Genomic DNA, 26,492 nt, shown 5'->3' with positions numbered 1-26,492 from the left:
CTTAAAAAACTACATTACATTTCAATGTTAAAAACAGGCTGATACAGTTCTGAACATTTTCAAGGTGATTGTCTAGCATCATCTAGAAATGCTACTTCCATGAGGTGAACATACCTTGGCTGAGTCTACAGCCAAGACTAACAGCAACAGCACCATTACCATGGAAGCAGACAAAAATCATATAAAGAAGAAAACATTACCTTCTGACATTTGAGTTCAGGGAAATTTATCTCAGGCTTTGTTCCACATGGCTAATCTCCCACGGAAAACATCACTGCCACAATTACTCTCTTGGTGCAAGAACATGAGAAAGGCATCTCAGTTTGCACATTCTTAAAAAGGGGGTAAATAGATGGAGAGAGAAACTTTATGCCCATAAAACTTTCTGTTTACTCTGTAGGGGGACTGATTATTCTTTCCATGAAACTGATTATGCATAGACCATAAAGTAGGAAATTAAAAACGAGAATACTCATATCTTGCTTGCATTTCAGTAATTGCCTGCTCAACAAATGTGCTTTTCTTTGTTGGCAGTTAGTATTCCATGATTAGGAGACCATGGATCATAATGCCTTCTAATCGTGTCTATCAGTTATGTCTATTTTCCTATTGTCATACAGAATTTAAAAGGGTCAAAAATAAAAACTTGAAAGTATGCTCCATCCTCTAGATCAGTGATATTTCATGGATATATGCTTTAGCGGCAATGATACATACTTTCTCCAAAATAAATAATTTTCACTTATATCAATTAATTTACCCATATAATTAAATTAAAATTTTGATAGTTCCATGTAAACAAGAAGGTTTAGAGGTTTACATGAAATGAGATCCATTATAATTTGGAACACTACCAGTTTGGTATAAATTGCATTAGGTGCTCTATTTAGCAAATCACAGACAATAGATTTCTAAATTAATGGCAGGTAAGAAAAATCATTATTTAATAGCCTGAGGTTTGCATATCTATATATTATGTGAATGATTTTTGCTCTTATAAAATGTCTTGATTGACGTGCTCTTTCATATTATATAATGCATTACTCTGGAATGTAGGTATTGCTTATGAATCTTTACTATAACTTCAGATTTATTCATACAACCAAATTATACTCAGTAAATTAGAACTACACTATCACATCATAGCATCAACACCCTCAACAGTATCAAAGAAACTGCCTTTACACTCTCTAATTTTAAATGGAGAAGGAAAAGAACTAGCAGTCAGGGTTCTGACTTTTTAGGACCAGAGTCTGCAGATAAAATACTTTGCTCTCAACTGCTGTCATAGAGCAACTTACCAACTGAATAAAGGGGGAATATGACCACTGTGAATCCTACCCAGTAATGAACTGAAAGCCAGTGCAACACCCAGGCACAAAGGGAAGGTGTTCCCTCTGGGGAACCAAGCTGAGCAACCCTCTGATCTGAGCAACCCCCCTGCTCTCATGAAGCTAGAAAGCTTCTCTTCTACTACAGCTGCCTTGAGCTCTCTTATATTGTGTAATTCAAATTGCAAGCAAAAAGCACAGGGTTTTTTCCCTCTAGAATGCACAAGAGGTGAAGCTGGTCAGCACATGTCAAGCACACATGACTACATCTTTTTCTGGTATGGAAAACTGCAGAACACATTGAAACCCCCAGGCAAACCAGGCAGGTGTCTGAGATACAGCCCAGCACAAAATGGAAGTCAGCTGTGTACAACATACATACCCAAGCAAGTAGCTGAATGCTAAATATGAATAAGTGGTCCGCACATTTACTTAGTCCTGCTAATAAACACTTCTTAGGAAAGAAACCAAAAAAGTGCCAAACAGCTCAGATTTTTATATTTGTCATCAATCCACACAATCTGCCTCCAGCAATTGCCTTCATGTGGAAGGACACAAATTCACTAATTTATATATAAGAGGCATTGTCCAAGCATGACTGTCCAAAAGAATGCAAAACTTGCTTATCTGTTTCTTTCCTGTAGAAACTGGCAGGAACTAGGGATTTTCTCTTACTTCAATCTTTTTAACAGTAGGAGAGCAGAAGGTACTAATACAGAGGCTTTGTTGCAGAATTCAGACTGTGCAGTAAGAGAAAGTGGTCCCTCTTACATCTTACTTTCCAGAGCTAATTAACAAATTTCCACACCTTACTGCCTATGAGCTAGTCAATTCATATTTGACTGATGCATCTGTAACAGGCAATAAAAGAGTGTGTGCCACTTCAAGGTTATTTACTTTAAAAATGCCACTTGGACTATACCAGTATGCTTATTTGCCGTACGCCACTAACTGACACAACTTTATAGGGCCTAGAAAATATATTTTAAATTATCTCCTTGAAGCACAGGAATTAAAACTGAATTAAGAGAAAGAAAAAAAAATATTATGTCATCTCCCATTTCCATTTAAAAATGGAGACTTTCCATTCATTTTTTTTCTATTAAAAAATTATGTTAAACTGTATGACACCAGCACTGACAGGAAAACTTCACACCTTGCAGGCAACCCTGTTAAAATAAAATAAAATTAATAATCCAGTCAGTAAGGATATGTGGCTTCATCCAACACTACCAACTATCCACCTAACTCATCATCTCCTCCTTCCCAAATAATTTTCCAGTCAGTGATCTAAAGAAGACACAAAAAACCTTGACTTGTCAGCTGGCTGTACAGGAAGATAAAATATGGTTTGACTTTCTATAGGGGATGAAAGCCACTTGCATACCTACCACAGAAACACCAGGCTACTGAAGTAAGAGTTGTCTTCTGTCACCCACATAGCACAAGTGGGTTTTTTCTGGTATTTTTATTTGGGCAACAATAATGACTGAACATCATATACATATAATATGCATTTTTGTAATATTCACACCAAGCAACAAGGAGAGGACATCTACTGGCAATCTGTGATAATTAAAGTTGGTAACATGGAAGCAACAGATAAAATTGTTAATGCAGGATGTGATTTGGCAAAGCTCTTACACACTTACTTCATTATTAAGCATTTTTTAATAAGACTTAGCATTCAAGCAAGCTTGTATTGATGAGCTTTTCTGGATCATTGTTGCTGTAATTATTAGAGATAAAACAGTAAAAATTAGAAAAAGACACATCTGTGTGATCTCCTCAGAAATATGTTTCATTAAACACCTCAGCTTTAGCAACAGTTATAATAGATATAAACACAAAGGCTCATGAACCTTGAAAACGTTTGGCAAATTGAAAACCAGATTTCAGTACAAGTCAAACAATAACACATGGCTGTAATTTACAAGTAACACATACTTTGCTAGATCATTCTTTTATAAAACATAACCCCTATTGCCCATCTGACAATAAGAATTCAGCCACTAAAATTGGTTTGAATTCTACATAACCAGACATCTCAGAACAAGAAAGATTCAGGGTGTACCAGTTCCATTTACTCATACACTTACTAGGTCTTATTCTGTAATTAGTACAGCTGTAAGTAAAGCTAGCAAAGTTCGGTTTTTAAGCAGCTTTTGGAAAATATTGTTATTTGAAAGAATCAGTAAATTTATATCACGGGTATTAATCAAATTAGTATATCATTCTAAATGCAATAATGCATTTATTCCCTGTTCATATCTTTTATTTTTGTATCTTTAACTAAGAACAACTTACTAGTTTCATGCAAACCTTTGTAAAATTTTCAGGGGCCAGCAGCTTAGGCTTTCTCATAAAATAAGGTAAATTACATAAAAATTTGGTCCAGTACGTCCTGTTCAGTATTTTTAGGAATCTATGCTATAAAGAAATTTGAAAATCCAAATATCAAGTCACTGTCAGAAATGACTGCAAAAGTACCGTTTCTATAATCACCAATTTATAAAACATTTTTTTTCTTGCATGTTATAGTATATAATGTTCGTACGTGTTCTATTTGTCAACATCTGAGTTGTGCAGGACTTGAAATATTAGATATTGTACCGAAAAAGCAGTTTTAGGACAGTATGAATTTGCAAATTAATTCCTGCCAACGTATCTAACGTCCCTTTGTTAAAGTGTTTCTTCTCATTTCCACCATGTCATTCATTTGGAAAAACTGTTAACATCAGACAGCTATGAATATTATCAATCAATATAATCAATTTCATATATATTGTACCTCAGGCTATAGCTCTGTTCCCTCTTAACAGTTAAGGAGAAAGCTTTTGCAATGTGTATGTTGTCTACCTCAATATTACTCTACGTGGTCATTAGCAGTTTTGTGTTGAATTTAATTTATTTAATTTACATGAAAATAAAGAAAAGGAACTGTGTTTCAGCAGTTTGGTATAAAAACATTTTAAATTTCTAACTACTCATCTTAAAGTTCTGGATACTGATTTACTAAAGTCCAGATATGTGAAAATAAAAAAAAAGGAAAAACTAAAAAATTTCAACCTGCTTTTTCTGTTGGAAGATGTATAAATACCTCCACAGGATAACAGTCTTGTTGTACAATCTGTTTTGTTCATCAGTTTTCCATAAAGTACCCTCTTCGCAAGTTATGAAGAATGAGTTTTCTGGCAGAGTTCTCTTAATATTTTTGACACAGTGGTCATTATTCTGGATCCAATTACTTTTTTCTTGCACACATTTCATTTTGGGATTTATCAGAACCTGATTTAGTCTACATAGTATCACTGTTCCTGCATGTTGTCATAGTCTCCAGAAATCTTTTTTATAAGCAGGCAATGAGATTCTTGCTGCTTTATTGGAGGCTCAAAAAAACCCCAAAAAAACTTCTAACCTTGTTTCACCTGCCTGAAATCAACCAGGGAGCACTATAGTGTGTTATCAAACATGAGAAGATGGACTCCACTTATTTTGTAATCTTTATCAACTATAATATAATGCAAGAAATATCTCACAAGTTTTACTAGTGGAATCAACAGTAAAATTTACAATCATGCAGCCATTAGTTAAAGATTAAATGGACCAATGGACCAGCTATTGCTGGTTTGGCCCACATCCTCTGGTCACTTCTAGTCCCACTTAGTGGCTGATTCAACTACTTTCTATGTAGAATATGTATTTTTTTCTTTGAAAACAGATGGAAGGCAGGGGAGACGGTAGTCATGTAGGTGCTTACTAGGTCTTTATAGTGGCAAGCTATTAAACTGCAAGAAAATAATGTCATTGAAGATTTCAAAAGGTTATCTCTCTGTAAGGCACAGACAAGACAAAAGCACAGCTTTATGGCAGAACTGCAAAGTATGGATTATCATTTGCCTTAGTTAACTTCAGTACAGAACAGCAATGCTCTATTTCTGTATCAAAAATATAGTTACACTGCATTATAGGGAGGCAAAAAGAAGTAGAATTTCCAAGATAGGGTCACAAAAAATAATTATGTATTTCAGAAGTTTTTTGAGAAACAATTATAAATTTGTAAGATTTTGATACCATCATCCAGCATTGTGCCATTTTTAAATGTAATCTGACTTTACTTGTGAGATGGCTTCACTTTTAGGTTTCTGTTAAACCAGAAAGTGTATATAATACTGGAGATAAACATCAGAAAGAGCACCAGAATCATCCTTCAATATTAATGTCATTAAATAAATGTTTATTTAAGTAGGCAAACAGATTTATGCAATTCTATTTTAATAGTGCTTCCACAAATATGCTTTACATAATAAATATGATTGCTGAAAGAAAAGTTTAAAAGACAAGTTATTGTTCCCATGTTTCTTTCCTTTTAAAATATATTATGATATTCAGAACTAGAGAAATTGGGACAGGCAAGAAATTAAATCACTAAATCCTGCTGGTATGTGCCAAAGCATTAAGTTTCCTAGCAATGAACATGCCAAACTAAGGAATGCCATAATTTTCTAGAAATGTCACCAGGCCAAATTGACAGGCAGCTTAAGGTCACATCTGGAAACAATATTCAGAGTTTAGAAGGCAAAGACTCAAAATATGAGCTACCCAATTTTTATAAAGAAGGTCAGTATTTGATATATTCAGCCTACATGCAGCCTTCAACCAATGAGGATTCTAGAACATCTATTCAATCATAGCCAGTTTCAGTTTGTCCTGAAATAGAAATATATGAACATGTATTTTAAGTTCTCTGTGATTACAAGAGTATTAACTTCCTAAGTCTGAGTGCTAGTCACCAAACTCAGATGCAGATTTAGGTGGTTACTAAAATTTCTAATATTCTCAATAGAATTATTATTGTGCTGATTGTCGCAAAACATTTTTCATCTCTTTGTTGGCATAGATGGTTACTTTGTTGTTTTTCTTTTTTTCCCAAAAAGGCTTTTCTACTAGCACCTGTATATAATTACACTAACTGGTGAGTAAAAACTCTTTATTCCATTTGGGTTCTTGTGTAACTCTTTAGGGAGAACTGACTTGTTTTTTATAGGAAAAAGACCTTAGTGAATAATGTTATAACCATATAAATCTTACCTCTTCCCACTGGTGTATGTATCTAATCAGTCTTGAAAGGCGTAATAAACGTAGCAGGCTGAGGATTTTTGTAAATCTCACAATACGAAGTGCTCTTGCTGTCTTGTAAACCTCTGAATCCATTCCTTTTTCTACAATGAGAAATATATAATCCACTGGTATCGATGAGATGAAGTCAACCACAAACCAGCTTTTTAAGTAATTCATCTTAATGATTTTAGGATCCAGTATTATTTCAGAGCTGTCTTCATTTACAGTCCCAGTTCTAAAATTCATGATCAAGTCCAATAGAAAAACAGTGTCTGATGCCACGTTGAAAATAATCCATGGTGTTGTTGTTTGTTCTGTGAAGAATGTGATTCCTACTGGTATAATGACAAGGTTTCCAACCATCATTATAAGCATGATTAAGTCCCAGTAAAACCTGTAAGAAACAAAAATAGTTGGTGATAAAAAATGGTATCTATCATGCCACCAACTACGAGATGCTTAAATACGTCATCAATACCAAGAAAACTCCCAGTATTTTAATTCATTCAATATGTTCACAATCAGTAGAGAACATAAAGTAACTAATACATTTTATTATGTGCCTTTCTTCTCAAGAATACGCATCTAAGATAAAGACAGAACTATGGTTCATCAATCTATGGCATATCTGATAGGTGTCTGTGTATCTTTCAGCAGACTTATCCAGACTCCTCTTAAAACCTGTTAGTGGATTTATATAACTAAAACTGATGTTGGTGCCAACCAGAAGTGCTTTAGCAATACAATACTTTTTTATGGCTTCTATCAAAATGGAAACCCGAATATCTAACAGATAACATATTAAATGTAAATAAATGTGCTCATACCATTACACTGCTGGAATAAAATTACAGGAAGAGAAAAAAAAGCAAAAATAGAAACAAAAATTAGATAACATCAAAACCTTATCCACTTTTACAACCTGAATTGAACTTTCATGCATTTTTGCAGCCTTAAAGTCTACCTTCTCTCAGAACTATCTAAGAAGTCTGGACAATAGCTACAATGTGTGTAGTATAAAGTGCATAGTACTGCATTTCACCATTTTGCTCCATAAGTACCAAAAGACTCCCCTTTAACACTTTTAGAATGCTGCTTGACACAGAAGGCAGAGAGCCAGATACATAACTTTATTACAGAAATGGTATATGAATGCAGTTGTTACCTAGAATATACATCTATCTTGATGGACAACTTCCAGGGGATGGTAGCACACTCTTAGAAGATTTTAAGAAAATTATGATAAATTCTACATCTTAAATTGTCAAAGAAAGTTATTTTTCAATAAAAGAATTGAAAGTGAACTTGAGAAAGCCTGAACTCAAAGCATAAAATCTTGTTCTGCTTGCAAACAGTATCTGTTTAACTAGATTTGGAGAGGCACAGAAACCAGACAGCAACATTCCCCATAGAGTCATTAGACTTTCTAGAAGCATCATTGGCTCCACAAGTAAGTTCCTGCTCTGACCTTCCATTGCAGTAGAGCCCCCAGTAATGGATGTGTGATAGACATGCCACCAGCACATCACTCCAGCACTGAATTCCAAGCCATTTCTATCATACTACCACCAACTTTCTGGTATGCAACAAACACCCTCATCTTGGTAAAGGCTACCAACAATAATAAAAGTTTAACTGGCCTTGAACAGAGCATATGGATTACCTTAGATTTAAGAGATTGCTTCTTCTATTCACCAAATTATTAATTTTTATAAATTACCTTTGTTTCATGTTTATCTGTGAAAATACTTCTGAGTTTACAAATGCCTTAGCCAGGAACATAAATAATTAACTGTAGCTGCAAAGCACACTAAGGGAAGAGTAGCATTGGATCAAGACTGGTGTAAGAATTGCCATGTTAACTTTGTTTATTCCAAGATGAACCTACAGAGATTAGAGTTGGCTATCATTTTAGAGCAGAACTGGCAAAGTACCTTTAACTGCTGCTCAAGAGTACCACAATGTGATTCATGTCTTACACATTTGATCTCACAATAAATGTGAATAATAAGTGCTAAAAATTCTCAGTTTTATCCAGGCTATATGTATTTTAACTTGGCATTTGATGCTATTCACTGTATCTATACCATATCTGAGAGCAACATCCCAAGTTCTCTTATTTTTTAAATTAATGTAATAGGCTTCTTGCTGTGCTAGATTCCTTTCCAGTAATCTAGAACTACCATACCAATGAAATCACTAAATTCATGCATCACTGCTACTATGATCTACAGGTACAATTACCCAAAACACTTTTTTTCACAGAATTTGCCAAAGAATATGGAAAACAGTGGAAAAAACTAGAAATAGTCACAAGAAGCATACTTGTATCTGTGGCTCACTCCTAAGCAAAGTATTGCTTGATTTCAGGTTGACCTGTACTTTTGACCGGCACAGGGAGCAGTTAGGCAAGGAAGGCTAACCAAAGTCATGCAAGCAGCCATGCAGCCAACATAAAATATAACACAGAACCAGGTGTTTTTATCCCACAGTAACCCATAGTTTAAAGGATTGTTATGTACTGTGATTATGCAAAACACACTGGAGTTCCTCATGTTGTCAGCAAAAGTGGTAGTGATGGGTTTCAGTAATAAAATCAGAGTGAATGCTAAGGACTAGGAGATTGTACCAGTTTTGTATTTTTCTTTCAGCCCACAATATAGTATAAACCAATGAGTTAGTAAGAAAACAGCTCTTATTAGATTATTATTTATTTTTTATTTTGGAATGAAACAAGAGATTTTCTTTCAGGAAAATGTTTCCAAATGCCACTCTGTTGGCCATGTTATATGATATTTATCTTTCAGGTGAGAAAAACTGGATGCAACTCCCTGTGTTGCCCTTCTGTGACCTGTGCAGAGGAAGTAATACAATGCGTTCCTTGCCTTTTGGTTCAGAACATCCTACTATTCATGTAACAAAGAGAGGACTGAAAAGCTTCACAACACAGTGCAAGGAGTTGCTATTGAGACACAGAGGTAGCCCTTTCAAACTATTTTTAGCTTTATTTATTTATTTTTGCTACTCACCTCCACCAGTGAGGATGGTTATAAATTTAAGACTTAGAATCTGAGAGTTCCAGATCTACAGAAGGTATCACAAAATGTTGACAAAAAAAAAAGGAAGAGGTAACTTATGTCACAAAATTTTCAAGGAGGTAAAAAAAAAAAAGGATAATGAGATCCAGGTACAGAGATTAGGATTGTCCTGCAACTGAAACTTTTAAAATGCTTCTAAATGACCCAGAGGTTTAATATCTCTCAGTGAAAAAAGTAATTCAAGCATTAAAAATAAAAATAAATAAAGCTTTAAGGCGTATATTTTCTAAATTTTAAAGAATTAATTTATACAGATATAAAAATAATAATTAATAATTTGGTATTCTAAAATTAAACTAGTGGGATTCATAGCCCTCTTTCAGTAATCTTTTAACTCATAATTTATCTACTATACTTTCAAAACTTACAGTAATAACACAGCATTATTTACAGCTCTGGGACATGATGCTGAAGCTTTGGTCATTTATTTATTGCAACAGGCTATACTGGATAGGATAAACAGTCTGTTTAAAATTAGTGCCAACCCAAGAAGTAATAAAGAACTACTTAATATTAATTAGTCAATGTTTATACCAAGTTTAATAATACTAGGCACTATGAATTCTAACAAACATTTTATTTTCCACTCTATATATCCAACCCAGAAAAAACTGAGTCTTAAAGAAGGAAATTTCAGCTCTAAGTCAGTTAATTTGCAGAGAGAGGTGATAAACGACCTGCATGGATAAGCAAGGATCTTCTGAAGAAAGTCTCATGGAAGAAAGAAATGTACAATTCATGGAAGAAGGGACTTGTCACTTGGGAGAACTACAGGGATGTTGTTAGGGTATGCAGGAAAGCAACAAAAAGGCCAAAGCCCTCTTAGAACTTAAAGTGGTAAAGGAAGTAAAGGAGAACAAACAGAGCTTCTTCAAACATATCAGAAGTAGAAGGAAGAATAGGGACAATGTGGGCCCACTGCTGAATGAGGTGGGAGCCCTGGTAAAAGAGGATGCAGAGAAGGCAGAGTTGCTGAATGCCTTTGTTTCAGTCTTTACTAAGACCAGCCATTATGAGCTTCAGACCCTGGATGTAAGAGAGGAAGCCTGAAGGAGGGAAGACTCTCCACTAGTCAATGAAGAGTGGGTCAGAGGTCAGATATGTAAATGGAACGTGCACAAGTCCATGGGCACTGATGAGATGCACCCAAGAGTGTTGAGAGAGCTGGCTGATGTTACCGCCCTACCACTCTCCATCATTTTCAAAAGATCACTGCAAACAGGAGAGGTGCCTGAGGACTGGAGGAAGGCCAGTGTCACTCCAGTCTTCAAAAAGGGCAAGAAGGAAAACCCATGAAATTACAGACCAGTCAGCCTCATCTCTATCCCTGGAAAAATGATGAAGCGGCTCATTTTGGAGGTCATCTCTAAGGACATAGAAGAGAAGAAGGCTATCAGGAGTCGTCAGCATGGATTTACCTAGGGGAAATCATGCTTGACTAATCTGATAGCCTTGTATGGTGTTGCGACTGAACAGATGGATGCAAGGAGACCAGTGGATGTAGTCTACCTTGACCTTAGCAAGGCTTTTGACATAGTCTCCAATAACATCCTTGTGAGCAAGCTCACAATACGTGGGATAAAAGAATGGATAGTGAGATGGATTAAGAACTGGCTACACAAGAAAGCCTAAAGAGTGGTGGTCAATGGTGCAGAGTCCAGCTGGAGACCTGTAACTAGTGGAGTCCCTCAGGGATCAGTGCTGGGTCCAGTCCTGTTCAACATTTTTATCTATGACCTTGATGATGGGACAGTGTCTTCTCAGCAAGTCTGCTGATGACACAAATCTGGGAGGACTGGCTGATTCACCTGAAGGCTGTGCAGCCATTCAGCAAGATTTGGACAGGCTGGGAAGCTCGGCAAAGAGGAACCTAATGAGATTCAATAAGAGCAAGGCCAGTGGTGTCTTGGGGTGCATTAAGAGCAGTGTCTCCAGCAGATCAAGAGACGTTCTCTTCTCCCTCTACTCGGCCCTAGGGAGACCTCACTTGGAGTCCTGTGTCCAGTTCTGGGCTCCCCAGTTCAAGAGAGACATGGATCTACTTGAGAGAGTCCAACGGAGGGCTACAAGGATGATTTAGGGACTGGAACACCCTCCTGACAAGGAAAGGCTAAGAGACCTGGGGCCTTTCAGTCTAGAGAGGAGAAGACTGAGGGGGGACCTAATTAATGTCTATAAATACATGAGAGCTGGGCATCAAGAAGGCAGGGACAAGCTGCCTTCGCCCTGTGATAGGATGAGGGGCAACTTATTCCATTTATAAGTTCCACCTTAATATGAGGAAGGACTTTTTTACTGTGAGGGTTACAGAGCACTGGAACAGGCTCCCCAGAGACGTTGTAGAGTCTCCTTCTCTGGAGACTTTCAAGACCTGTCTGGATGCCTTTCTGAGCAATCTGCCTAGTTGTTTGGTATTTCTTTTGGTCCTGTTGTGACAGGGGGGTTGGACTTGATGATCTTTGGAGTTCCTTTCCAAACCCTAATATTCTGTGATTCTGTGTGATTCTGTATATACAACTGTGAAAAAACTCATTCAGATTTACTTTCTTTATTATTTCCTAGTTGCTGTTCATTGACACAGCAGTCTCAAAGCCCCTGAATCATCATAGTTTGATATAGTATTATCTTTACACTACACCCAGATTGACCCAGCAGAAGTTGTCACTGGTCTCACAAACCACACAGCAGTGAATGGCATTCCCAAGGAGCTGAGCGCTGTGATTTGAGGCTACAGAGCAGTCAGGACTCTGCTTAAGATGAAGTTTTCTGAGTTTCCAGAAAGATCATAAAAGTCTGACTATTTAATTTAAAACAGCAAAATACATCAGTAAAACATTAAATTCAGTCACAAATACTCATCAGCCACATTATAAAGTGGAAGGTCTTCAAAAAGATATTCATTCAAATTACCTGTAAAACTATCTTTCAAACCAAACCTGATGCATCTGAGACATTATTTCACTCTACAAATTCAGGGAATAAAGAACTGTAAAAAATTTTCACAAGCTTACCATGGAAAGTATGCCTTCTCTCAGTTAAATATTTTGATTGACTAGCAGATGCTCCGTGAAATTAACAATGACTTTTTTTTATCTCACCTTCAAACACAGGTTTATTTCTTTCGCTTTCATGGATCATCAGTTCAACTAACAAAGTATGTTCTATATTGAAAATGATCTTAGTAGAAATAACAGTAAATTAAAACTTTATTACAATGTACCATAACAAGCACTAAACTTGGTATTATTCATGTCAGAATTTGGTTCTCGTAAGACATGCCATCTTTCTCTTGCTGTGCAACTGTATCATTCTTTTTAGTAAGAGAGAGCAAAGCTAGACATACCTGAAAACATCTGCAACACACAGATAACTACTGGGATGTGCTGGAAAGGGCAGAAGAATGAAGAAGGGAAGGTTTTCTTCAGGGGATCCAAATTCTATTAGTGATGGCTTGAAAACTTTCTGAAAAACCATCACCATTTTATTTCACAACCTGGAAGTAAGGATATCCCCTTCTGCCCAGTTGTCCATTTTCATTCTACCAGCCTGTGTCTCCCTTACATATACACGCACCTAGAAGGAGAAAATGCTTCTTCTGGGAAAAATGCATACAGATTAAATATTAAATTCCTTCTATTTTAACATGAAATGCTGCAGTCAACATCCTCCATGGTACAAATTCTGTTTATATGTTGCAAATCTATTGTGGAGTACTTCTGTGATTTCAGGTCAGCAGCAATTTTTTTTACTTTAGAATCTCTGAACTTAGAATTTACTGTGACCTATCTGCATGATCACATTAATCAAATGCATTAAAATGACTAGTGAAGTGTCACTTCATTATATTGGCCAGTTTTGTGCTAGCAAACAGGTTACTTCTGCAGTTGTGTTGGGATAGAACTTTCCTCATTTGAATGTACTTAATTTTGCAAAGTTTTAAAAAGGTAAAATGTTAAGCTTGGTTTTATTATTTTGTTTTTAAAAGATAAACTATTATCCTGGAACAGCTGATTTATATCCTTTATTCTCCTCTATTCCCAAACTACCAGTTTTTAGAATGAGGAATCTTGCGAGGCTGAAATTGAATCCTTTAGTGGATAACCCGTCAACTGTAAAGCACACACTACAGTAGAACACTAACATCATCTACACTTCAAGTGCTGAAGGTAAAGAGCAGAAATATTAATAATTAGAAGCCTGTGACACTTTCTCAGGTGACAATTTAATCAATATTTGCTATCCTTTTTTAATTTAAAATATATTTTGCTTCATAAACTTTCATAGAGTTAGCCAGGTAACGTTCTGAAGCAGCAGAATGGCTTTCTCTACTTGCCTAAGACTAGTCAGCCTGGGACAAGGCAGAGGTCGATGTTCTGAAAACTCAGTTTCTCTGTCCCAGCTGTAAGCAGTGCTGGACCAGGGAATTTGGTTTCATGATGATTTCATTTAAAAGTGATTTAAAAAATAAAATAATAATGAATTTTTCAGACAACCAGAAATCTTCTGGGGTTTTCGTATTAATACTGAAGTCCTTTTCTTCAAGTATTTAGTCATATGTATTTAGAGATCTAATTTATGTGCCTTGCTGTTATTTTTTAAATACTGATGCTACTTCCTACCTGGTAGCAGAAAAGGAATTCAAAGATAGATTAATAAAATTCAGCAAGAGTGACTATTTTATATAATCATACCAGATACATAAAGATTACAAACTTGCAATATTTCAAACAGACTTCATGTCATCTGGTAACTAAACACAATTAGTAGTGGAGATATGCAATTTGTTGCACAACTGTGATTCTATGCACAAGGCAGACGATTAAATAAAAGCAGCTCTCATGGGACCCTATCAGAGCCTAGAGAAGCCAATGAACAGCAATTTACTACTTTCAAAAGGCTTTGGTTACATTTGGTTAGGTTTAAAGCTTGAATGCTTCACAGGCTTGATTACTATAAATGAAAATCACAGTACTGTCCACAGAAAGTGACTGTAAAATTAGCATTACACTTATGTACATATTTTCTGTAAATTCACCTAACATTTAAACAGTGGACATTTTGTCAAAAGATTTTAAATTCATAGTACAGATGCAATAGATTCCATCTGAAGTTTTAGCATTTCACCTGCATTAACAAATTACATCTCTGATTTCTGAAAAATGAAAGTACAGGAGTAATCTGGCCCTCACTGCACACAGAAGGGGAGGAAGGAGATGACATATTGAAATTTACATAACATGGAAACATTGCTTAACAACGAGTCTCTTTGGTTTTAACCAACAATCCCCTACCACAAGTGCCTGAATACATGTGATGTTTGCAGTTGTTTTTCCTTCAGAAAAACTTCTTAAATTTCTTCTTTAAGAAGCCTGACTGCTACTTAACTTTGGGCAAGAACAGTGCACCACTGCCAGTGGAGCTCTGATACTGTTTTGCACTCCTCCATCTTTACACAGCTCCTCCTTTCTTCAGTTCTTAGTGTTCCTGACCAGATAGTGACCAGCTACTAAAAAGTCCTGAAGACTCAGGAGTTTTCTCCTGGAAAAAGTTGAATATTCTTTCATTGACCTGCATGCTGGTCAAAACAGACAGATGTCAGATGACCAAGATTGCTTCTACATCAACGCACATCACAGCACAAGTAAAGTACCTTCCTCAGACTTCTCTCTGTCCAAAATGTCAGACTTTACCCTCTTGGAATCAGGCAAATGATTCTGTAAGGACTCCAGCTGATTTGTTGCAGGGTCATATTACAAACCCTTAAAACAATGGCAAATTGCCACATACTGATCTTTCAAGTGTCTGCAAATTTCCGTTATCACTGTAAAATAAGCATTCACCTTCTGAAATGAGAAATGACCACTGCACAGGTCTGAGAAAAAGTTTGTAAGAGACAGATGTAAGAATATTTTAGCTGCAAAATAATTTCATCTCTTATGCTGGAACACCAACATTCATTAAGAATTTCGTAGTAACAGTAATTTTAAGAGTGCCATAGAAACACTTATCTTCAGAGAGGGAGATTACGGGGAAGACACTGCTCAATGGCTATTGATAGATCTCAGTCATGGAGTTTGGTGAGGAGACTGGCCTGTGACCACCACCTAAGCAGAGACAATTAGTTTTCTGAGGTGAATACCTCTGACAAAACAAAACAAAACAAAGCAAAAATAAACAACAAAACAAGACTAGCAACACTAACTTGCTTCACTTAAGACACTGACCAGATTTCTGGTTTTGACATATGTGTTACAACTAAGAATTTCATTCTGATACTCAAAGGTTAAACTAGCCTTGTGCATTTAACTGCAAAAAGATACAGTACATTCAGACCAGCAGCTTCAAACACAAATACTGATGCAATAAAATTTAGCGTATTATATCTTGAAAAAGTTCACTAAAGGTAAGACTGAACACTATGCCTAAACAGGAAAAAAAAAAAAAAAAAAAAAAGAAATAAAGGTAGTCTCCAAATTAATGAAAAGAAAAATCAGATACGTGAAAAAGTGTGGAAGAACCATACAGGAGGATGAAACCAGTTGATTGATTGCCCTTGAAGACTTTATACTTCTACATCATGACTGTAAACCTGGAGACAGATTAGGAGCTGACAAAGAGCTTATAGGTCAGCATTAAAGGCAAGACAATGTGGGTGATATCACAGAGGGGGGTCTGTTACAGGCCACCTGACTAGGAAGACCGAATGGATAAGGTCCTCTATAGACAGGTAAGAGTGGTTTCACATTCACAAGCCCTGGGCTTTACAGGGGACTTCAGCCACCCTGACAACATAGCAAAACATCAGCCATTCAGGAAGCTCCTGGAATGCATTGGCAAAAATCTCCTTCTCCAAATGTTGGAGGAACCAAGGAGAAAATGTGCTTTTTTGGACGTTGCCCACACCAAGGACAGGCTGGTGGACAACATAAAGCTTAAGGGCAGCCTTGGCCATAGTGACCATGACATGGTGCAATTCAGGATCCTTAGGGCCACAAGGAGGGTACAAAGCAAGCTCAGTACCCCAGTATTTCAGAGAGCAGACTTTGACTTCTTAAGGAATCAGCTCAGTAGGGTACCATGGGATATAATCCTGGAGAGCAGAGGAGCACAAGAAAGCTGGTTAATATTCCACACTCGCCTCCTGCAAGCCCAGGAGTAATGCATCCCAACAAAGAGGAAGTCAGACAAGAATGCCAGGAGACTTGCATAAATTAACATGGAGATCCCAGACGCATCTAGATATAAAAAGGAAGTTTACAAAGGATTCAAGAAAGGACAGGCATCCTGGGAGGAGTACAAAAAAGTTGTCCATGCAGCCACGGATGAGGTTAGGAAAGCTAAAGCCCAGATAGAATGAAATCTGGCAAGGAACATCAAGGATAAGAAGAAAAGCTTCTGCGGGTACGTCAGCGATAAAAGGAAGACTAACGATAAGATGACCGGGTCTCCAGAAGGAAATAGGAGACCTGGTCATGTGGGACATGGAGAAGGCTTAGGTACTTGACGATGTTCTTTGCCTCTGTCTTCACTGGCGAAGGCTCTATCCACACCATCCAGTTGTAGAAGTTGAAGAAGGCAATGAAAGGGATTGTGAGAAGGGAGATCTGCCCACTCCAGGAGAAAAGCAGGTTTGAGACAATCTAAAGAACCTGAAAGTGTACAGGCCCATGGGAGCTGATGAGATCCATACACGGATCCTGAGGGAGATGACACATTAAGTTGCAAAGCCACTTTCCATCGTATTTGAAAAGTCATGGAAGTGAAGTCAGTGAAGTTCCCACTGACTGGAAAAGGGAAAACATAACCCCCATTTTCACCCACCTTTCCCTGTCTGACCTCTGCTGAGCACTTTGCTGTGCCCAGTCACCCTGAATCGTGACCACCCAACACTGCCATTTCCCACAGAGCAGCTTCCACTTCCCTCCAGCCTCTGGGGAGCACGTGCTGCCTCCACCTCTGCTGCAGAGCACCCAGAGCTCTGCTGCCCAGGACCCAGCCCTTGCAGGAGCCCAAACCCTGCACCCCCTGGCTCAGAGGGGCTGGGCAGTGGTTCCTCCTCCTGGCTCAGCTGGGGAGCTGACCTCTGCAAGGGGGGCTTGCTGAGCAGAGAGGGGACACAGACCCAACCTGCCTGTGCAGGAGGGTTGTGTGTGAGCACAATCCCCATGGCCAGTGCCTTTGTCAGAGCATGGATGGTTTTATCCCCCTCTGCAAACCTTCACCTGCAGACGAGTTCCGCGTTGTCTCCTCCCCGGGCTGCCGCCCCACCAGCCCTGTCTCCCTTTCCCAAAGGTGCTGGGGCTCAAGATGGGCCCCCCTTGAGGCATATGCACGTTTGCTTGTGCTTGTGTTTCACTAGTGATGCTGTTGTTTACACCACATGCTAAAACAGGGCTTGCACTGGCTTCGCAGGAGCAGATGTGAAGCACAATCTTGGCCGCTTTCCCAGCCCGCGCTCCGAGCGCCCAAGTGCTCAGTATTTCCTGCACGAAGCAAGTCTAGTCTGACACAATGCCAGCTGCACTAAATGTGCTCTTGGAGTGAATGCTCAGTGTCTGGGTGGCTTGATAGCTCTCACACAAAACCAGCATTTTCAGTCGGTCCCATTTCTAGCTCCTCTGCTTCCAGCCCGACCCTCGGTCTCTCGGTGCCGCTCGTGCCGCCCCGGCAGATGTTGGTGCTGCTCCTGGGTGGGGTATCTCTGAGCAGGATGCTGGTGTGAGCAGGCAGAGGTGGTGAAAACATGCCCATCACCTTCCCCCTGCACCTGCTGCTGCTTGAGCAGAAGCAGCTGCCCCTGCTTTCCCTGGACCCACGCTGGTCCAGCACAGCCCCTCGGCTCGCGCCTGACTCCGCTTTGCTGGGTCAAACTGTCCTTGTCATCCAAAGGAAAAAGAGTTTTCTCCCACCCTGGTCACCTGCTTTTGATTATGTCTTCAGATTTCCAGCGAACAAATACACGTGCACTTATGGTTTATGTAGATGAAGCAAAGTGGTGAACATTCAGTTCCTCCCTGCCAAGTTTTCCCCATCTTTCTCATTCTAAAAATTACTGCTGATGTTATGTATAGCCATGACCCTGGAAAAATGAGCTACCAGTCTGTCAAAGCAAAAGAAACAGTCCAGTGGGTGTAAGTTTTTGTGCTGAATGTTAACATCAGGTTGATAGGCTTCAACCTTTAAACAGTTGCTGGACAAAAGAGCAAAGTAAAAAAGCAATACTCCTAGATCTGCCTTTGCAGAGAGAGGGTGCCTGCTATAATCTTTCAACTCAATAGAATTTTAATTCTTGTCTTCATAGTACGCCTAGGCCTTTACTGCCTTGCACTAGCTATAGGTAGATTAAAAAATAATCTTTACTTTGCATACCAGGAAGTTTCAGCCTCTTGCAGCAAGAGTTACAACGATGCTTTGTGATGAAGTTTCTTATTGCACCTTCTCCAAGGTTTGCTGGTCCAAACACCATCTTTCCAGATCTAAAAGAAATATTATTAAATAATCAGTGAACTAAAAATAAAGAGATTGTAGGGGATGGAGATGTTGATATTTTCTATTGTCTAAATCTGAGATGTTAGCTCATTGTATAAAGAAAGTCAAGGCTCAGAATACATCACAAGTTTCTTAGCTTTAAGACGCAAAAACTGCCATTTCTGGAAAAGTTCTAGCCTACATATTCCCCACAATGCTTTTCCTTCCTGCTGTGTCTCAGAGGTAGTCTAAAGGGAGACAAGACAGATGCAACAGTTCCTACTAAATCACGCAAAGTAAATTTGGACACAGTGATATTTAGACAACATATACCAGAATCAGAGTGACTCTGTGGCAGTCGCCAATCCTCATGAAGCAAATTGTTTGGTTCTGAGTTTGATGGTAGACACCTGCAAACAAACCAGAGCTAGCAAGCAGAGACCTAGTCACATTGACATGCAGCACAGGGGAAGACAACAAACAAACAAAAAGAAAAAAGAAACAAACAAAAAAACACACTATACTACTGACAAGCAAGGCTTTAAATTTATTTGCTTCTTCCCATGCTCATTTCCATATGTCTGCACTCAGGCCAGTTCGGCAACATTACTAGGGGATCCATTTGTGGAAGTGTATTGCATATTCTGAATTAAGATGACACAATTACAAACAGAAGCGAGCTGTGTCCACACATGTATTAGAAGTATCACGTAACTATATCAGATTCTTAATGTAGTCTGAAAGATTCCTGTTCATTAATTTTAATATTGCTCCACCATTATTCTCAATAATTTAATTGACATTCTAGACATCATGGAACACAGCACACAGGAAACACTTCCAAAGAAACTTCATGACTGCTGGTATTTTATTTTAATCATATGCAGACTGGAAACAACACATTTTAAAAATCTGAAGTCAATTACAGCTAAGAAGCTATAGAAAAAAATTTTAACTCTCTCAAATCTATCTGTAATCCACACAAAGAAAACATATTCCCTCTAAAGAAAGCAGTTTTCAAATATTACACTCCCCTCTTTTACAAAAGAGAAAAGCGATTATTAACTAAAACTACTACAGAAAGCTTAGTGTCTCTGGCATACACTAAAGACTATCTGTCCCCTGGACCATCTGAAGGACTTGTCTAATCGACCTTTACTACAAATTAGTATACCAAATGAAGCAAGAAGTGAAGTATTATTTAAATTCCATCTTTAAATGACACTTTAAATGACATTACACTATATAGCCATTTCTACCCCTTGATATAATTGAGTTAAATGCCAGGAAGAAGAGAACATACTTAAGTACTTGTTTGGGGAAGCACAGGAAATTGAGAAGACTTCACTAACCCCTAGGTTACAGAACCACTCTGATACTTCCTCTGATCTAACTGTTATTCCATGCAAAGCACAGCAAACAGCTCAAGACAGACTGATGATTTTCTCACATTGCTGTGAGATAAACAGGGATACTGTCTACAACCTATGAGAAGTAATCTTTACCCTCTACCCAGCACTGACAGTGGTTTAAAACAAATATTACCTTAAATTCAGAAAACTAGTTCAAGAAATATGGGGATAAATTGGGAAAATAACCAGAATTATCAGCAGCCTAGAAATCATGACATATGTGAAAAGATTAGGGGGTAGCCTAAAAAGAAAAAAAAAAAAAAAAAAAAAAAAGAAATAAAGGTAGTCTCCAAATTAATGAAAAGAAAAATCAGATACGTGAAAAAGTGTGGAAGAACCATACAGGAGGATGAAACCAGTTGATTGATTGCCCTTGAAGACTTTATACTTCTACATCATGACTGTAAACCTGGAGACAGATTAGGAGCTGACAAAGAGCTTATAGGTCAGCATTAAAGGCAAGACAATGTGGGTGATATCACAGAGGGGGGTCTGTTACAGGCCACCTGACTAGGAAGACCGAATGGATAAGGTCCTCTATAGACAGGTAAGAGTGGTTTCACATTCACAAGCCCTGGGCTTTACAGGGGACTTCAGCCACCCTGACAACATAGCAAAACATCAGCCATTCAGGAAGCTCCTGGAATGCATTGGCAAAAATCTCCTTCTCCAAATGTTGGAGGAACCAAGGAGAAAATGTGCTTTTTTGGACGTTGCCCACACCAAGGACAGGCTGGTGGACAACATAAAGCTTAAGGGCAGCCTTGGCCATAGTGACCATGACATGGTGCAATTCAGGATCCTTAGGGCCACAAGGAGGGTACAAAGCAAGCTCAGTACCCCAGTATTTCAGAGAGCAGACTTTGACTTCTTAAGGAATCAGCTCAGTAGGGTACCATGGGATATAATCCTGGAGAGCAGAGGAGCACAAGAAAGCTGGTTAATATTCCACACTCGCCTCCTGCAAGCCCAGGAGTAATGCATCCCAACAAAGAGGAAGTCAGACAAGAATGCCAGGAGACTTGCATAAATTAACATGGAGATCCCAGACGCATCTAGATATAAAAAGGAAGTTTACAAAGGATTCAAGAAAGGACAGGCATCCTGGGAGGAGTACAAAAAAGTTGTCCATGCAGCCACGGATGAGGTTAGGAAAGCTAAAGCCCAGATAGAATGAAATCTGGCAAGGAACATCAAGGATAAGAAGAAAAGCTTCTGCGGGTACGTCAGCGATAAAAGGAAGACTAACGATAAGATGACCGGGTCTCCAGAAGGAAATAGGAGACCTGGTCATGTGGGACATGGAGAAGGCTTAGGTACTTGACGATGTTCTTTGCCTCTGTCTTCACTGGCGAAGGCTCTATCCACACCATCCAGTTGTAGAAGTTGAAGAAGGCAATGAAAGGGATTGTGAGAAGGGAGATCTGCCCACTCCAGGAGAAAAGCAGGTTTGAGACAATCTAAAGAACCTGAAAGTGTACAGGCCCATGGGAGCTGATGAGATCCATACACGGATCCTGAGGGAGATGACACATTAAGTTGCAAAGCCACTTTCCATCGTATTTGAAAAGTCATGGAAGTGAAGTCAGTGAAGTTCCCACTGACTGGAAAAGGGAAAACATAACCCCCATTTTCAAAATGGGAAAAAAGGAAAACGCAGAGAACTAGATGTGAATCAGCCTCACTCTGTGCCCAGCAAGATCATGGAACAGATCCTCTCAAAAACTATGCTGAGGCACATAGAAAATACGGATGTGACTGATGACAGCCAATATGGCCCCACCAAGGGCAAATCGTGCCTGATTAATTTGGTGGCTTTTTACTATGGGGTCACAGTGTTGATGGGCAATGGGAGAGCAACTGACATAATCTACCTGGGCTTCTGCGAAGTGTTCAACACTGTTCTCCATGACATTCTTGTCTCTAAATTGGACAGACATGGATGGATGGACCACTCAGTGGATAAGGACTTATCTGGATGGTGGCACTTAAAAAGTTGCAGCCAGTGGCTCAATGTCCAAGTGGAGATCAATGACAATTGGTGTTCCTCAGGGCTAAGTACTGGGACCAGTATTATTTAAAATCTTTGTCGGTGACATGTACAGTGGGATTGAGTGTATCCTCAGCAAGATTGCTGATGACACCCAGCAGTGATGTGGGCAACATGCTGGAGGAAAGGAATGCCATCCAGAGGGACCTCCACAGGCTGGAGAGATGGGCCCATGCCAACCTCATGAAGTTCAGTAGGGGCCAAGTGCAAGGTCCTGCACCCAGACTGAAGCAACCCCAGGTACAAATACAGGCTGGGTGGAGATTGGATTAAAAATAGCCACGGAGAAGGATTTAGGGGTCCTGGTTGATGAGAAGCTCAGTATCAGGCAGCAATTAAAAAAAAAAAAAAAGCCAAATCATTTAGTTCCAACCCCCCTGCCATGGGCAGAGACACCTCCCACTAGACCCGGCCACTCAAAGCTCCAATCAACCTTGCCTTAAACACTTCCAGGGAGGGGGCCAACACAAATTCTCTGGACAACATGTTCCAGTGTCTCATCACCCTCAAAGTGAAGAATTTATTTCTAATGTCTAATCTAAATCCACCACCTTACAGCTGAAAACATCTCCTCTCATCCTATGTCTAGACACTCTTGTAAAAAGTCCCTCTTCAGCTTTCCTGTAGCCCCTGCAGGTACTGGAAAGCCGTTGTAAAGGCCCCCTGGAGCCTTCCCCTTTCCAGGCTAAACAACCCCAGATTTCTCAGCCTGTCTTCACAGGAGAGGTGCTTCAGCCCACTGATCATCTTTGTGGACTTCCTCTGGGCATGCTCCAAAAGCTCCATGTCCTTCTCATATTGTACTCTAGGTGGGGTCTCATGAGAGCAGACTAGAGCGGGAGAATCACCTCCTCTGACCTGCTTTTGATGCAGTGCAGGACATGGTCAGCTTTCTGGGCTGCAAGCTCACAGTGCAGCTCATGCTGAGATTCTCATCAGCCATCAACCCCCAGGTCTTTCTCCTCAGGGCTGTTTCTAATTCAACTCCCCCAAGCCTGTACTTTTGCTTCAGATTGCTTCAACCCATGTGCAGGACCTTGCACTCGGCCTTATTGAACTTCATGAGGTTGGTATGGGCCCACCTCTTAAATCTGTAAAGGTACCTCTGGATGGCATCCTTTCCCACCAGATGGCATCCTTTCACTCCCGAGTGTTGACCGTACCACACAGGTGCACTCAACGTCACTGTCCATGTTGCCAACAAAGACTTTAAACAGCACTGGTCCCTGTGCTAACCCCTGAGGAACACCAATTGTCACTTGGTCACTGAGCCAGTGACCACAATTCTTTTGAGTGTGACTAACAAAACAATTTATTTTCCAAGTGGTCCATCCATCCATGTCTCTCCAAATCTAGAGACAAGGATATTTTGTGGGGCAATGTCAAATGCATTACACAAGTCCAGGCAGATGACATCAGTTTCTCTTCCCTTACCCACCAACGCTATAACCCTGTTGTAGAAGGCCACCAAATTTGTAAGGCATGATTTGCCCTTGGTGAAGCTATATTGACTGTCACCAATCACCTTCTCATTTTCCATGTGCCTTAGCATAGTTTTTGAGAAGATCTGCTCCATGATCTTGCTGGGCACAGAGGTAGTACTCTTCTGCAGGTGTATTTATTATGAAACTCTTTTTACAGAGTGACATACTTGGGAGGTCTGTGCTCATAAGCAGGTAGGAAGGAAAAGGCTTAGATAAAAATTCAGCATTCAGTTTTACCATTATCTTTCAAAACATAGTTGCATGCTCCATACACTAGAACATCTGTCCATACCAGAAACAAAATGCAGCTCTTGCAGGTTTATCCTTCCATCAGGCACATTCATAAATTCTCCGTTTCTTCGTTATTCAGCTTGTATCCAGATCTCTCGAGTAGCCGTTTGCCATCCGCAGTAAAGCAAATGCAATGTAATTTCAACATTTCTTTAAAATTTCCTAATTTACATATTGCACGCTCCAGTCTTACCATCCCTTTGACAGCATAGTGCTCTGCCTGCACTGCCAAAACAAATCAGCTAATTATGCAGCTAGACAGAGTAGCGTTATAGACCTGATATTCACTTGTATAAAACAAAAAGGAAAACCCAAAAAAACCCAAAACAAACAAGAAAGAGAATATATAATGTTCAAAGACATTCTTATTATTGGCCTGAGTAACTGTGATTATGTTAATTTTACCTCTGTTCCTCTCATCATCTTTCCATGATATTTACCCTCTACCATCCCAGAAAGCTCCACACAAGGTGGCCTGAGAGAAACTCTGTGTACTGCTGCTGCAAGCAGCTCAGCAAAGGGTGGAGGTCTGGAATACAAACTGCAATGCTGAAAAACAGTATGTGATACATTTACAATCTAGGTGTTTGACGTATTTATTGAATTATGACAGATCTTTGGCTTGATACACATTTGTTAATTATTTGGTTTTAATTTAGTCATATGAAATGGTTATTAAGCTACTGGAAGATACCTGTTCATGTAGATTAATTTAAAATTCTGTCTTCACTGAGACAGAACCCTCCAAAGTAGTTTTTATAAAAAACATGTATATTAGATAAAGGTTTTTTTCTTCCACAGTTTACCTTTATTCTTGCTTTTTTAAAAAAGAGGAAGTCACTTTAGGTTCAGAAAAACATGTCAGTTTTCAGCCTAAAAAATGAAAGACTGATAAAGACATCAAGATCTGAAAATGTATTCCAACTTAACCATAGGCTTTATTATATACTTCACCTATAAATATTTATTTTAAAAATATAAAAGGGAATTATTTCATAATATACTTCTCCACTTCATATTTTGGAAGAGTGTTTTGTTCTTCACAGTTGACTTTGAAGTCTGTTTGTATAAAAAAGCTCTTTCTCCTATCTTTGGGCATTCAAATGAAGTCATCCATATTCCTTAACAACAGCAGTCTCAGTCCTGCTGTTGAGATCAACCACACAGTACAGGTTAAGGGTGACAGGGAAAAGTGTTTGCCTGCAAGTAAAGTTGTCTACTATCATAGCCACTGATAAACAGTCCTAAAATAAGTTCTGAAGTAAACTTTGGTCAGGGACCTCTGACCTGAACCATAAACAACAGCAAAAGTACCCAGGAAGCTATTTACTTCCATATAGACAGAGGACTCTTGCTTTCATACAGCAAAACAAAATGAGCTTCCCTTTACCATGGTGAATAAAACACTAGATGTCCATCTTAATCTTCCATCCATATTCACTCAAAATAAAGTTGTATAAATACAAGAAGTAGATCTCTGGCTTCAGAAAATGAAAACATTTTATTCTGGAGATCTCAGAAGAGGCTTTAGCCACAACCCAGTGTTCCTCAGAGAGATTTAGCCAAACATTTATGTTTAATTTTTGGAGGACAGTGATTTATGAACTATTCAAACACCTTTAAGCTAAAGATGTGTAATAATTAGAGTAGCCAAACAGACATTAATAATACATTGGTGGAGAAGAGCAAGAAGTTGAAGGTGAAAAATTATTAATAAAACTTTTCATCATAATCCTACAAAGGATATTGGTCTGTAAAATGCAAATCAAAACATATGACAGTAATGGAACAAAACGTATATTCAAATTATACTGATATATTAGTTCCACAAAAGCACAGTACTCACAGGTGAGATGTTTTAAAAATCAGTTTTACTGTTTATATCTCCTTATGGCTAGAACCCTGAAAGATGTTTGGGTACGAAGTCCAGACGTTTACAAGTATCCAGCCCCCTAGCTTATTCTGAAATCCAAAGATAGATTGGCTTCTGACTTCCATCTTGGATCTTCACGTAACATCCTACAGATCTGCACACTCTGTGCACGGCACTGAATAAACATGAGGTTTTCAAAGCCATTATAGAAACTGAAAAGTTTGTACTGGAAACATGAAACCATGTTAAATATCACTTTCCATTTGTTCATTTTGCCAGTGGCATAAAATCAGTATGTACATTGAATGTTGAGACGAGCTGCTATTCCGTGGAGTTCATGGAATTACAAGTCAGGAGCCCCAGC

General features: G+C 38.8%; 1 protein-coding gene across 1 annotated transcript in view; it reads right to left on the bottom strand.

Moving 5' to 3' along the window:
* The window catches only part of HCN1 (hyperpolarization activated cyclic nucleotide-gated potassium channel 1), a gene marked incomplete at its 3' end in the record, with an annotated part of 218,924 nt that overhangs the window by 155,583 nt on the left and 36,849 nt on the right, over positions 1-26,492 (bottom strand). Inside the window, exons 3-4 of the mRNA XM_010008625.1 lie at positions 8,645-8,680; positions 6,423-6,848 (exon numbers count right to left, since the gene is read on the bottom strand). Of these exons, the coding sequence (XP_010006927.1) occupies positions 6,423-6,848; positions 8,645-8,680 (462 nt within the window). The remainder of the gene's footprint in view (positions 1-6,422; positions 6,849-8,644; positions 8,681-26,492) is intronic.

The sequence above is a fragment of the Chaetura pelagica genome, unplaced genomic scaffold, assembly GCF_000747805.2.
Source record: "Chaetura pelagica isolate M959 unplaced genomic scaffold, ChaPel_1.0 scaffold382, whole genome shotgun sequence".
In the NCBI taxonomy this organism is placed as follows: domain Eukaryota; kingdom Metazoa; phylum Chordata; class Aves; order Apodiformes; family Apodidae; genus Chaetura; species Chaetura pelagica.
The sequence above is the reverse complement of the archived record's forward strand: the minus strand, read 5'-3'. Positions and strand labels throughout refer to the sequence as shown.